This window comes from Volvox carteri (assembly GCF_000143455.1).
Source record: "Volvox carteri f. nagariensis unplaced genomic scaffold VOLCAscaffold_5, whole genome shotgun sequence".
Taxonomy (NCBI): Eukaryota; Viridiplantae; Chlorophyta; class Chlorophyceae; order Chlamydomonadales; family Volvocaceae; genus Volvox; species Volvox carteri.
Window position 1 is genome coordinate 118,768 of NW_003307548.1, and position 14,216 is coordinate 132,983.

General features: G+C 56.7%; 2 protein-coding genes across 2 annotated transcripts; one reads left to right on the forward strand and one right to left on the reverse strand.

Annotated features, from left to right (window-relative positions):
- Positions 1 to 268: 268 nt before the first annotated feature.
- Positions 269 to 6,317, forward strand: VOLCADRAFT_103268 (uncharacterized protein). Its single transcript, XM_002946998.1, has 15 exons — positions 269 to 425; positions 635 to 782; positions 898 to 969; positions 1,419 to 1,652; positions 2,026 to 2,165; positions 2,324 to 2,383; positions 2,625 to 2,682; positions 2,768 to 2,878; positions 3,103 to 3,359; positions 3,855 to 3,996; positions 4,294 to 4,439; positions 4,576 to 4,753; positions 4,891 to 4,986; positions 5,171 to 5,334; positions 5,630 to 6,317. Exons 1-15 carry the CDS (start codon positions 409 to 411, stop codon positions 5,748 to 5,750), a joined length of 1,944 nt encoding a protein of 647 aa, XP_002947044.1. The 5' UTR covers positions 269 to 408; the 3' UTR covers positions 5,751 to 6,317.
- Positions 6,318 to 6,550: 233 nt separating this feature from the next.
- On the reverse strand, positions 6,551 to 13,918 carry VOLCADRAFT_87270 (uncharacterized protein; the record flags this gene model as incomplete). The annotated part of the gene is made up of 17 exons (XM_002947130.1): positions 6,551 to 6,999; positions 7,112 to 7,325; positions 7,470 to 7,547; positions 7,665 to 7,784; positions 7,867 to 7,948; positions 8,132 to 8,269; positions 8,550 to 8,722; positions 8,862 to 8,930; positions 9,127 to 9,294; positions 9,429 to 9,569; positions 9,899 to 10,021; positions 10,205 to 10,582; positions 10,727 to 12,972; positions 13,219 to 13,297; positions 13,372 to 13,533; positions 13,632 to 13,724; positions 13,859 to 13,918. 17 exons carry the CDS (start codon positions 13,916 to 13,918, stop codon positions 6,551 to 6,553), a joined length of 4,773 nt encoding a protein of 1,590 aa, XP_002947176.1.
- Positions 13,919 to 14,216: the final 298 nt, after the last annotated feature.

The window sequence follows — 14,216 nt, forward strand, 5'->3', positions numbered from 1 at the left end:
TTTCCTTTCTATTCGGGCATGCAAGCAGGCAGGGGGAGATATTTCCTTGTTCTAATTCAAAATTCAAGGGAAGGAGTTGTTTTGGCTTGCTAGGTGTATAGTTTATCATGTATTGAATCAGTGGATGTATCCAACGTGCAAGGATTGGCACTTCGGCAGGGTTTCGGGCTTCGACATCCGAACTCCGAAGTCGGTTTGTACGATGGCGCAGTCGTTGTCTAGTTGAGAGGCGTTTCACTGAAGTCCTAAATCTCGTGAACAGGATATTACACAATCTACCTGCTGGAAATTGAGCTGGCGCTTATGGAGTACATATTCTAGCTTCCTGTACCTTGATCGCATTAGTGGGGCTCGCTATTTTCTCGGAGACAATATTTTGAGCTACGATCTTCGCCTCAAAGACTGGGAATGAAGTGCATTGAACGGTGGGACCAATCAAGTTGCAATGCCCTTTCCTTGCACGCGCTCCATGACAAGTCGGGCATAAAGCAAACAATCGCAATCGGATTGCAATCTTTAAGTGGACAGCTATGGAAGGCAGGATTTGGAACGCCATGGAAGTGTTCGTTGCCCATCCTGATAGCACCATCCTCAGTTCGCTGCACTTCCCTGAATCCTTGTCAATTGTCCATAGGAGCTGGAGTGCAAAGCCAAGAACCAATGCATCAATAGTATTCGTGCTTCGTGGAGCAATCCGCGGAGCATTATCCAAGCAGCCACAGGCATTGCGGACATCTACAACAGGTGCTCCACTATCCCTTAACGACATCATAGCATTTGAGGTGGGCCGGAAATTCCGAACACAGCATTACGGCATACGTGGCAGGGAACGGTTAATCCCAATCCAGGCCCCAAATCCAACCCAGGCCTCACAATTCTGCTGCTCTGCACTTGCAGTCTGAGCTCCCGAGTCTAATCGATCAAGCTGCGGTGCCGGAACGCCGGGTGGACGAGCTTATAGACCGTGCGGTACGGCATTGGGGATTCGGCACCGTGGGCTGATTGCGAAACGCACAGCTGCCCAAGGGGCCCGTCGTATAATCAAGGACGGTCGTATCAGGTCGCGCGACATTTTCAACGCCGTCCATATTTTTCAACGTAACTCACATGGCCTGGGGCCAAGCAGTGGTAGCCTAACAACACAGCAGCGGCCCCGCACATCTGGTGCGCTGTGAACTGTGGCATCTTCCAGGGCAGCATCACGGCACCAAAACAAGCTGCGCGCACCAGCAAACACGTCTAACTTGTCCTCATCTCATCCTCACCTTTCCCTGTACGGCAAAAAAAGGCCCTTGCCATCAAATTGGCCCTTGCCTTCGTGGAAATCCGCTGTTAGGGGACACAAATGCAACTGTCCGGTGTGGTCAGTTTACAATATGTGATTTAATGCCGTGTCGTAACGCCGTACATCTGCGCAGGCGAGGGTGTTGCGTGAAGTCAGCAGTGTACTCGAGGACGCGGAGGGTGAACCCCCGGCACAGCAGCAGCCGCAGCAGCCCGGGCCACTCAGCACTGCCACCCTCCCAGGCACTCTGAGGCCGCCGGGCGGGGCCATCTTGTCGACATCGGATGCGACCGCGGATGCCGGTCCGGGGTCGGGAGTGGGGCCCGCATCACCGCTGAGCCGGGCGCTGTTTGGGGGAAGCGTGCAGGTGCGGAGGTGATGTGGGGATGTGAAGGGAGGCGAGAGCGATGTGGCTCCTCAGTGCTGTCGGTGCTCCTCAGTGCTCCTAGTTGGCTCCGCGGGTGAAATGGACCCCGATAGCACATATACCGGCCGCACCCGGATTTGGAGTCCGGAACTCGGGCAGGAGTCCGTTTCGTCCCGCATACGTTCCTGCATACCTTGCAGTGTTCGTCAGTGCTTAGGACGTCTTTCACCGGGTGGCAAACAGCCCACCGTGTGCGCCCTCGCGTCCTCGCGTCTCCTGGTGCCTTCCAACCCCAATCCCGACCCGATGCGACCCAAACGAATGGAACCCGTCCAACGACCCATCCCATCCCTGTTGTGGTCCCCGGATACAGGTTTCGGAGCGTGAGGCGACCCTTACGCGCCAGGCGCTGCAAAGGACGCTGGAGAGCGGCTCCGCGGGCCGGTTCGATGCCGCTAGCCCTGGACGCGACGCCGCCGCCATCGGCGGTGGCAACAGCAGCGCCGGCGACCAGTCGGCTGCAGTCTCCACAGCAAATACCGGGGATACGCCGCAGGAGCGACCTGCATGGGCCCAGGCATTCTTCCACACCACCGCCACCACCACCCCGACCTCCACCTCCACCTACCGCCCCTCCGCCTCCGCCTCCGCCGCCTCACCATCCTCCGCAGCCGCCCCCTCGCCCTCTTCTTCGCCCCCATCCGCCGCAAGCTCCTCCAGAAGCCCCCCAGGTGGGCTGTGTGGCAGAGCAGGTGATTGCTCGTGCGCCTCAACAGATCCCTCCTGTCCGCCCCTCCCCTTCATTGTTTGATTGATGAGTTGATGAATTGGGATATTGCCCTTGGACTAGTCCATGACCATGTGCTTAGCTGGCCCGCTACGCGCGCTCCTGTGCACTGACCGACCTCGCAAACTGCGTTTGAGCCCAACTCACACTGCCCTGCTCGACATTCCCTTGGAATCCCGCCGCAGGTGGCCGAGGAGCATCGCGACCCACGGGTCAGGGAGCGCAGAGCAGCAACTCCCAGCCGTCGGGCGGCCCGGGAGCTTCCATTGGGGCCAGCCGGGCTCCCGCTGCCTCCTCGCCCTCGCGCTCCCCGCAGGTGCCCCCGCAGCCCCAGCTTCAGCCCGCTGCTCCGAGCCGTCGGCCCCTGGCTGCCTGGGCCCCGCTGGCCTTTGCTGAGGTGGACTTGTCAATGCCCACAGAGCTGCTGCTTAAGTCCGAGGTGCGGAGCGGGATATGGGCTGAGCTGGGGTTGGGCTGGGCTGGGCTGGGCTGGGCTGGGCTGGGCTATAGGGAGGGGACCTGCTCCGTCCTTCCCTCCCTCCTCCCCCGCAACACAGCTGCCCCGCGCACATCCCACTGCTACATTCAGCCTCCCCATCGTTCCCACGACACCCACCACCACCACCACCCCAAACGATACTCTTCTTCTGACTGGTCCGCCAGGAGTCCGAGTTTGCGGCGGCGGCTCGTTCTGCCGTGCTGCCGCCCCTGCAGTCCGTTGTGGATCTGACATCGGCAGTACGGCCACCCACTAGGGGGCTCGATCTGGATCTGAGCACCGCAGCGGCAGTAGCGGCGCAGGATGAGCAGCAGGCGGCGGTGTCGGCAGCAGTGGCAGTGTCTGAGGAGGAGGTGGTCCAGGGTGGCGCACTGGGCAGGCGGCTGCAGGACGGCGCAGGCCGGTTGGCTGATGGCACCAGGTGATGTGGGTTTCATTTTGTGCTGGAGTAGCCCCTGGCGGGGCCCCTGGGAAAGGACGGAATGGGAAGGGAAGGGGCAAACCGATGTTGGATGTCGAGAGGAAAAGGCTGCGAAGCGTTTCCTGCCTAATGTTTGCAAGGGATGTGTTTATATTTAGAGAGAATTTATGAATTTCCTGTTGTGCAGAGGTGTGAACGACTGAGAGGGGGGCCGGAAGGAGGGGGCGGGAGGGCCGGTACTTGTGGCGTTGCGGAAGAGGGGGATGGTGGTAATCGGGCGAGTGTAAGAGTGTACGTCGCCGTGTATAACCGATGTGACGCTGCATAGGAGAGCCTCCGGCGGCATGCCTGCGGTACCCTATCTCGCCTCGCCCACCATCGTGCCTCGTTTCTCATTCCCGAACACCTCCTTCGTTGCGGCCCCCTGCATTTCAACGGATAATCGCGCGGCGGCCTCCTCCGACCTGGTCATGTGCACCGCCCTCTCCTCGTCAGGTTTGAGAAGCTGAGCGGCACGGACACAGGCCCCGATGGCTACGTAAAGAAGTGGGAGGTGTTGCGCGGAGTGACGGGCGATGGGCAAGTGCAGTGGGAGGAGTGCTGGTGGCAGGTGTGGGGACTGGGGCTTGGGGGGAAGGTAGGAAGGCGTACTTCGTGGCATCATCGTCGTACCGGGCGTGAAAGGGAAGCAGCCCATGAAGCATATAAAACCAGGAGAAAGCGCATGGTTCCCCATTACAGATTACTTCTCCCGTAGCAGCCTCCGGGCAAGAGGGGTGGGCGACCGTGTGTGTGTTCCTGCTTGTAAGTCAGGTCGATATCCTACGGGCCCAGCGCAGTAACACTCAGCGGATATTGCGGAAGTGCAGATGATTATCAGCGCCAGCGCCCTCCATAACACTGCTTCGTCCCTGGCCGTTGGTCCCACCGCCAGGCTTCCAACCGCTACGGTCTTCGGGAGTTAGGAGCGTTCAAGAAGGGCACTGCGGAGAGCGGCGCTGCCTGGGTAGAGGAGTGGAAGGAGGTGCTGTACACACATCCCACCAACCTGCGCCTGGTCATTGAGCGCACAGCTCACAAGTGAGAGGGGCGGGGAAAGCCTGGGGTGAGACCGGTCACCTGCTGGTGACCCAGCGACTTCGCGTGCGGTTTGGCCTCTTTACCCGCTTGGAACATGCTAACGGTACAATGACTCTTTTTGCTCTCTGCACGGCAGGTGGGCCCGCGACGAGAACTTGGACGAGTGGGAAGAGAAGTGGGGCGAGTGCTTCGAGGAGGCGGGTCGTGTGCACAAATGGGCAGACAAGTGGGCCAAGGCGGGCAGCAACGTGTGGCATGAGCGGTGGGGTGAAGACTACGACGGCAAGGGCGCCTGCCAGAAGTGGACGGACAAGGTGCGATCAGGGTCAGGTGGACAGAAGTCGCTGTGGCGAAGGCCACGACGTGTTGTTTGTTGTTGCGGTGTGGAACATCCGTGGTCGAATTGATCGTGTCCTAATTCTGTCTTGGTCTGGTGCCCATTTTGCCGTAGTGGGCGGAGAGGCTGCTTCCTGATGGTGGTCAGGAGCAGTGGGGCGACAAGTGGACGGAGACTTTCGGCCACGGCACGGGCACCAAACACGGAGAGGTAAGGCGCCAGCGATCGGCCATGTTATTCCATGGCTGCTCTTGAGAAGCGCTATCTTTATGAGCAACTTTTGCCGCATCATTGGAGAAGGGAGACTGTCCGTTTGATTTTGGTTTTGTGCGGCTTGGGCGCGGCTTGCTCTCTGCCGCGTCCAGTCCTGGCAATAAGCGATTTCAACGTGCAGGTTTGGAGCAGCAGCAGCAGCTGCGGGTCGCGGTACAACCGCTGGTGGAATGAGGAGCATTACGGCGACGGCCGTGTGCGCAAGTGGGGCAACAGCACCAGCGGCGAGCACTGGGACACGGTGGAGCACATGGATACCTACTACAACCCGGTGCCGCATTTTGGGTGAGGATCCGTGTGGAGTAAGTGAGGCCTTCGAGGAAACGAGGAGGGCTTACTGTATGGAGTGAGCGCCGATGAATTTAGAAGGGGCAATGAAACGACATATAGCCGTGCAGTGTGCAGTTGCAAAGCCGTGTACAACTGGATTATTATGCCGGGAACTTGCAGATGCGCCGGTAGGGCAATAAGTTGTTGCCATTCGGCTCGCTCCGTGGTCTGAAGTTCTTCGGAGCAAATTCGCCAATTACATTGAGCAGTAGCTGATGGTCGTTGCCGTCCCCTTCTCCCGCATTTGTAGTTTCCAACATGCAGTGGGCCATTCGCCTCAACTGTGGGCAGTCCCGCTACCCTCACCCGATGAGGCGGATGGCGGCAATGGTGATGACGACGGCCTAGGTGTGGGCCTTGGACGCCTCTGAGGTCGGCGGTTTGCGGCCAGGGCGGACAGCAGAGATAATCGAATCAAGTCGCGGCGCGTGCAGCAAGCCAGGCCTTGATAATCGAATCACCAAAGCTATTTTTCCAGTCAGAGCAGGCGCAGTTGATCTCTTCGGTTGTCTGTTCCAATGCGGCTAATAGGGTTTTATGCAAGTGTTGCATTGATGGCATGGCTACGGAGCCGTCAGAGATCTTAATTGACGGGAGAATGAATGAGGACGTACATAAGAGCTGCTATTTATACAGAGCCGTTGCATGGTAGTGAGGCATATTTGCAGAGAGATGCGTTTGGCTTATGTGCACGAGCTGTCAGCGATTGGTCATTTCTCCATGTCGGCAGTGGACAAGGGCGGCATTTGTGCGGAGATGTGGTAATAAATAGACATTTCCTACCACGATATCTTACAGGCACAGAGATGAGAGGGCAGCGACGGCCCTGGCGGAGATATCTGTGCACAGTATGAACATGGCCCGACTGCCTAACCAAAGCATTTCGACTTAGCGCGCATGCCATTCACCTCGCAATTTTGTAAGCAATTTTACTTGCCACTCAAATTATCCCCGAATGGATCACCTCGCCAGAGCGACGAAGAATATTATGCGGAAAACCACCCCGTGACGTATGATACATATACGTTTGTGCATGCCTGCTTACGCGAGTGAAGCACAGTTGCGCCCATTCACTAAACAGCCCCTTGCTCCATGAACACGTTCGTCCTACCAGCTTTCAGTAACACAGCTTTCAACCTGCAGAGATGCGGTTTGTGCATATGGCGCACATTCAGCCCTTGAATGATGTCCTTACGCCCACGACAGCCGTGGTCAGGCGGCGATTCTGTACGCCCACGCGGTTGCCGGCCGCTACATCTCCCGGAGCCATCGATGGGCGTGGCACACGTTCACGGGCTCCGCCGTTACAGCCCACGGCTGCTCCGTTGCTTCCAAAGACTCCGCCATTGTTGCCTGAGGGACCCGCACCGCCGCTCGTCTCTTTGTCCCGGCCCCTCTCCTTATCCTGGTCCCTGTTCCCGTTCAACGCGCCACGCTGCACAGTCGATACGACAGCCGGCGTCGGGCCAGGCACGTCTAGCGCCATACTGGCGGAGGAAGGCCCCGCCACGTTGCGCGAGGTGGCTGGCGCACAGACGTCCGAAATCCGTTGCTTAATGCGCTCCTCAAGCTTGGCAAGGCTTTGTGGGCCTGTGCAGTTCACGACTCCTTGGGTAGAACCTGTCAAAGGTCGGCACACACGGCTCACTGATAAACCGCAGCGATGCAGGCAAACTTAGGTGATTGTCGTCGCAATTTTCCGCTTACTTCCCCTATGAAGTCATAATCTCACCGCTTGCGGGAGTGCCAGCGCCGCGAATGGTGGCAATTGGCGTCCCGACGAACTGAGCCGCAGCCGGGTCACGCGCGGCCTTGCCATCAGGAGAGCCGCATGTGTCAGGACGGGTAGTACCACAAGACATTTTAGCAACCTCGGAGCCCATGCTCTCAGCCGAGTTATCAGTGTGCGGGGAGGAGGCAGCAACTGCCGCTACCGCCGCAGCAAACTGCGGGGAAGGGAAGGACAAAAGCGCAGCATGTGACTGACAGGCCTTCAAATCACTAACCGATGACCCACTTTACACAGCTGTATCTGAAGGAGAGACCAAATGAGGGCAGGCATATGGGAAGTCACACACATGCCGCTGTACCTGGAACTCATTCCGTAAGTTGGTTGCCACGCTCAGGAATTTCCTCTGCGCCTCGTTAATACCCTCCTCAAACGTTTCCTGAAGATGCGAGGATTCAGGGTTACACAACGAGAGCTGTTGGTATTGGAAAAACTAGCAAGGTAATTGATTTTAAACTTCACCGCTCAGAAGCCAGAATTAAATTTCATGACGCACCTTGCCCCCAGCATACACCGTGCCCTGTTCATTGTTCTTGCCGCGCGCGCTAAGACGCATGGCGCGCTGGCTGAGTGGCGTGCTGTACATCGCGTTGCACGTCAAACAGGCTGGCAGCACCTGCAGCATCCCGTTTGGGAAGCCAATTAGTCAAGGCAGTTCAATTGCGCATACTAAGGCAACAACAAGGTAGCAGATGTACCTTCTCAATTGCTTTGCGCTCCGCCGTGGCCAAGGTTTGCCGCCTGTCGCTGGGACCCATGCCCACCTGGACTGCCAGGTACCTGAGGCCGCAAAGTGTAGTACGGATGGAATTCATACAGGCGTGTACCGGTTAAAAGCTTGCGAGCAGTTGGCACGCGTCTCACCAGGTCAATTGGGGTCATATAGTTGGTCTTAGGCTACACATGTTGCTTGGCATGGCATACCCTTTTGCAAACAACAAACCCTCATTTGAGCCCTCACACCTGATACACTGTTCCAGCTGGAACTTGTCGCGGAGTAGAATTGTGCATTCGTGGCGGAGCTCCTCCAGCTCCTGCTTGAGACGTAAGTGGTACTGGATCTTCTGCTTATGGTTGTTGTGGCCCAGGGCGGCTTGCTCCCTGTTAGCCAGACCAGGATGGCTTAAAATCATTAACCCGATACCAGTGTAAGCGAAGCATGTTGGAAGAATCAAGATGCCAATTTAGGTCAAGCCACAAGCCTGTGCAACTTTAATCGGTGCTGTCTTCTCCGCCATGCCAACACCTGAGCGCGCGACATCAATTAGCACAGTTACCCTTACTGTGGACTGCATGATACGCCTGTACAGAATGCAGTGAATTTAATCACGATTGCACCCGGACACCTGAAGTGAGGCAGGCATATTCTGGATGCCCTTACTTCAAATCGTCCTCTAGCTTCGCCATGCGAGTCACGAGGTGCTCGTTTTCGTCCGTAAGGCGTCGCAGCTCAAGAGCAGCGGTGGTCTCCAGGAGTACGTTGCGGCGGACATGATCCTCCAGCTCATTGCTCCTCAAATGACTCTTCTCGAGCGCCTCGCTTAACGCGCGCACCTGACAAGGAGCATGAAGTCCACCACCAAGCAGGTCAGGCAGCGGTTATTTGAAGCTACTCCAGCCGAAGCCGACAAAGAACGCATGGGAAGGTGTGCACCGCGACAATCAACCTGCCTTCACGTAGGTTTGCGTTCACCTGGTCGTCGAGTTTGGCCCTGGAGCAGATTGGAGTCATAGACGCGACCCGGCCCTCCATCACCACGACCTGCAAGGTGGTGCCATGCATGGCGGCGTATGGTTAATTAAAGAAGGATTGGCATAGAGGAACAGCGCCTAGATGCGTCATGGATATGCTTTCAAAAAAGGTGTTTGAAATTACAGGGCAGAAAGGCAAAATGGTACAGTGTCCGTCACTGTAGGAAAAGTGCTCCCAAGCCTAAAATTTCCTTAATATTGAGCACCATGAGATAGGCACTCTCTAGCACAGTCGGCCGCCAGCTTGCCTGGTTCTGAAGCGCCTCGTTGCGCGCCTCGGTGTCCCGAAGGCGCATGAACATTCCCTCTAGCTCGTGGCGAAGACTCTCCATCTCATTCTCTTGCATTTGGAACGTGCGAATTTGTTCCTGGGCCTGCAAACAAGCGCCCATTAGGGGTCAGCACAATTTCAACCACCGCTAGGTGGGCATGCATGCTTCAGTAAAATTAATTGGCGTTCCCGCAAAGCGAGGTGCGCTTGTGTAGGGACAGGCATTCCACAATGCACCTTGTCCAAGTCCGCGGACATTGTGAACATCTCGTCGCGAGCTTGATGCGCCTCAAGCTGTGCGGATTCAACCAGCGCCTGCAGAGACTCCGTCTCCGCCTCCAGCTGGGCACCGCGCGCCCGTGTAGCGGCCAACGTTGCCTGCAATAACAACATTACGGTTGGAGCCGCAGCAGGACAATCAAGCGTATGCAGAGGGCATTCAACACACAACCTGCATTTCAATCATACGGCGGTGCATATCCTCCAGCTGCAGATGTAAGTCGGCGCGCTCGGCAGTTGCGGCGGATAGAGCCGCCGAGGTCTCGTGCTTGGCCAATTTTAGCTCCTGCGCAAAACATAAACAAGGTCCCCGTTTGTAGTGGTATGAACAAGAGACATGGACATGACGGCCCAGGATCTGTAACCTGTCCTAAGGACTCCTGATATCCAAAATCTCTGATTTTACGCGTCTACTAGCTGCATCCTACCTTAATATCCTGTTCGTGCGCTTGCAGGTCCGTAACCAACTGCGCGAGCTCAACACCGAGACCGGCGGCAGCGTTGCGAGAATACGCGAGCTCCTCCTCCAGCTCTGAAACCCGCGCGCTTGCCTGTCACGGCGGATCGGGGAGGGTCACCTTTTGGGCAGGAAATGACAGCTATGGACGGCAGCTACAAACGCCATTCATGTCAGGCAAGCACCCTCACTAATAGGGTCGACATGAATTTTGTGGTATACAAGAACCATTCCGAGTTGAGCATCTGCAGCCGCTTCTTTCTCTACAAGCCCGCACCTTATCACTATCCGCCTTAGCCCTGGCCATCAACTCCAGCCTCTCCGCCCGTAGCTGTTCGAGCGCCGCCTGTGCACTCGTCCGCTGCTGCGACACCTCCGCAAGCATAGCGTCCAGCTGTGCAATTTTGTCCTCAAGGGCGGTGCACCGTACGATGCTGCTTGATAGGTCTTGCTGTGAGGACAAGAGCATCACCTCAAGCTTTGCCCTTGCAGCTTCATGCTCCGCCGCCTTCTGTTCCATGTCCCTGACCGCGTACTGCAGCTGTTCGACCTTGGATATGCGGGATGCAAGGTCGGCTCGCGTTTGCGTTAGTTCCGCAGCCTGCTTCTCAGAAACCGCGTTCGCCTCTTGCAGCTGGGCTTCCAGCTTCCGTGCCTACGAGTTCAAACGACAAAGATATTTAGTGAACAACTATCAAGGGTCTAGTACGAGGCAAACAGGTATCTTATTAAACCCAGCAGTGGTACCATCGGTAGGTAAGCTGATCTATACACAGCCTGAAACCACCTTAGTACTTACCCCTTGCTGTGCTACTGTCAGCTTGGCCGTCAACTCGCCCTGCAAGTCCGTCAACTTCCCGCGTAAGGCGAAGCCCTCGCGCGCATGTACATCCTGCTGCTCCTGCAGCTCCAGTCGCAATGCCGCCTCGCCCTGGGCAAGCACCTCATTGGTCCTGGATAGGCAAGCGTAAGCATCGCGCGCGGCATCTAACTCTCCATTTAACTGGATGCGCTGCTCCTCGATCTGCTGCTTCGCGGCTTCCGTGCACGCCAGCAGCTGCTCCACGGTTGCTAGCTTTGAACGAAGTGCCTCCTCCATTGCTGCACAGCCCGCCAGATCTGACTTGGCTGTGGCTAGCTCAGCGGACAGTCCCGAGCAGATCTCACGTTGCAGATAAAGGTCTTTCTGGAGCTGGGTTTTGCAAGCCCCCAACTCCATAACTGTGCACTGAAGAGCCCTTATCGCGTCCGCAGCTGTCTCCGCCTCCGCCATGAGCTCTGCAATACGGTTTTCCCGGTCCTGCAGCTCCGTTCTAGCACTTCCAAGCTCGTCGTTAACTGAAGCGACTGCTGCGTCACGGACAGCAAGCTCTCCTTCAAGATGACTGATATGCGCCTGTAACTCTTGCATTTTCGACGTTATGACACCGACTTGATCATCGCGCGCCGCAACGTCCGCCTTTAACTCTGAATTTTGTGACTGCAGAGAGGAGACCGCTGTGTCGCGCTCCAACAATGTGCTTGCCAGCTGCGTGACTCGATCATCGCGTATGTCAATATCCCCCTCTAACTCTGCCACCCGTGACTGCAGGGAGGAGACCACCGCGCCACGTTCTGCCAATGAGTTTGTCAGCTGTTTGACCTGATCACTGCGCACGTCAACGTCTGCCTTTAGCTCCGCCACATTCAACCGCAAGACTGAAATCGCTGCATCGCGTTCCGCCAAATCGCATGTTAACTGCCCGATTTGGTCGCCGCGAACGGCAACGTCCGCTTTTAGCTCTTCCATGTGTGACTGCAGGGATGAGATCGCCGCATTGCGCTCCGCCAACGTGTGCGTCAGCTGCGCGACTTCAGCAGCGCGTACGGCAATGCCCGCTTGTAACTCTGTTACTTCAGACTGCAGGGAGGACATCGCCGCGTCGCGCTCCGATAACGTGCAGGTCAGCTGCGTGACTTCTTCAGCGCGGCTACAGAGCGCAATGTGCGCAGAAGTTAGCTCAGCCTTGACGTGTGCGACCTCCTCGTTTTGACGATGCAACAGCTCCTGCAGTTGCTCTATGGTTGCAGCACGCTCGTTCAGCGCCTTCACCTGATCTTGCGCCGCCGCTGATAGCGCTTCCAGCTCGCTCTCAAGGCCCATCAACTTGGCTGCCTGCTCCTCTAGGTCCTGCTTCTGCAAGCTGACGACCTCGTGCGCTGAGTTCAGCTTAGCTGTTGCAGTTGCGATAGCCTCCAATTTTACAGCCAGGTCTGCCTGGACGCTGTCAAGCTGCTGTTGCTGTGTCAAGGCCATTGCCGTTTGCTGCTCACATTGCATAGCCTTGGAGCTCAAGGACTCCTCCAGCTGCATATTCAATGCTGTAAGCGCCTGTTCACGCGCCGCTGCAGCCTCTAGCTCTGCGCCGCGCTGCTGCAGCTGCGTGCTCAGTCGACTTAACTCGACCTCCTTGTCACTGACCTGACGCTCCAGTTCGTTGTTCCTGGCCGTGATGCTGGCGATGGCCGCATCGCGCTGCCTCACGCCGTCCTGTGCTGCTTCCAGATCTGCGCAAAGGTTACTTACGTTCAGTCGCAACTCGACTACTTCGGACATGTGGGTAGCGAGTTGAGCACTATGGGCCTCTAGGGACGCCTCCTTCGTTCGGATCTGTGACGAAAGCACCTCGTTGTGCTGCTGTGCAGCTGCCAAATTCGACCGCAGATCGCTGAGCTGCTGGCTGCAGAATGATGCATCCGCTTTGGCCGCTGCCAATTCCCCCAGGAGGTGCTGCGCATGGACGCTGCTGCGATCCGCTTCCATTCTCGCCGCCGATAATGCGGTGAGGGTTTGCTGCAGCTCGGCGCGCGCTGCAGACAAAGAGCTCTCTGCGGACGCCAACCGACTCTCAGCCTGCGCCCGCTGTGCTACTTCGTTGGCAAGCTCGGTCTCCAGCCGCCGGCATTGCTGGTCTAGGGAACCGACGCGCTCGATGAGAACGTTCCTCTCACTGCGTGCGCCTTCAAGCTGTTGTTTGAGCGCGGAAAGCTCAGCCAGCGCCCTCCCTAAGTCATCCAGAAGGGAATTAACAGGACACCGCGCATGAGTATGCGCATAATGTTTAGCATCACGGTGACTACTACTATACTACCACTGTAACACAATGTACTTCAAAATGAAATGCAGCATTCAATCAGATGGCAGCACGTTGATTCCCCGTTCCCCGTGCACGGAATCGCGGAAGGGAACGATGCTTATGCAAACACAGCCTATCGCGGCCCCAAAGGTAACTCCGAAACCAACCAACTTACCGGCTTCTTGGCGGTTTCCTTCCACATCCTTCTGCAGTTCGATGTGTTCCTGTTCCAGCCGTTTGCGAGACTCTCCAGCCTGCGCGCAAGCGTGTTATAAAGAGCGTTTCCCTCGAAACCAATCACCTGCAGAGCTCTACTAAACATGCGCACCTTCTGTAACTCCAAAAGGAGCTGCTCTACACGCGCTGCCCCTGCTTGCGCCGATTTGCTGGCCTTGGCCTCCTGCGCCGAAACCAGGACCAACTGCTCCTTGGCCGCCGTGAGCTCGCTCCTAATGAGTTCAAGTTCCTGCTCCTTCGCGAGCAGGGTTTTCTGTGGCAGCGACAACGCGGTGTTTGAGCACAGCAAACGCGCATGTCGAATGATATGGAGGCCCAAGTGACAGTCCACCTGAGCAGGATCCAACCAACCTGAACTTGATCATTTTGTTCAGCAGACGCGACGAGGTCCTTCTTCGCTTTGTCTAGCTTCTCGGCTCTCTCCTTAAGGAGCTTATCCAGTTCCTGCATGTGTGGGGACGGCCTTGCATTCACATGTGCGTCCAATTAACCCCGGACATCCACGCGTACAGGCCACATAGTAGACCCCTTAACACGCACCAAGGAAGGCTGCAAGTAACGAACATGGTTACACCCACGGTAACACCAGTACCGATACTGGTCACACCAGCGTAAATTGGGGTGCGACACCGATTCATACTACATCTGTCGGCTATATTGAACGACGGACAGGTCCCCTTACCTTGACACGTTTGTTTGCCGCTTCAAGATCTTTGTTAAGCTCATGAATTCTCTGTGTTGCCCAAGAGTAGCTTCTATCATTCCCAGGATTAACAGGCTTTCTCTCCCTAGGAGGGGATGGCTCCGGGCGTGTGTCAATGTTCCCTGTGAAAAGTCTTGATTCAGGTCCTAGCAAACCAAGAATATTGGCCAGTATGCCTAGCAGGTACCTTGCTCAAGTTCCTGGGATGAGAAACGCTCGCCCGTAAGGAAGCC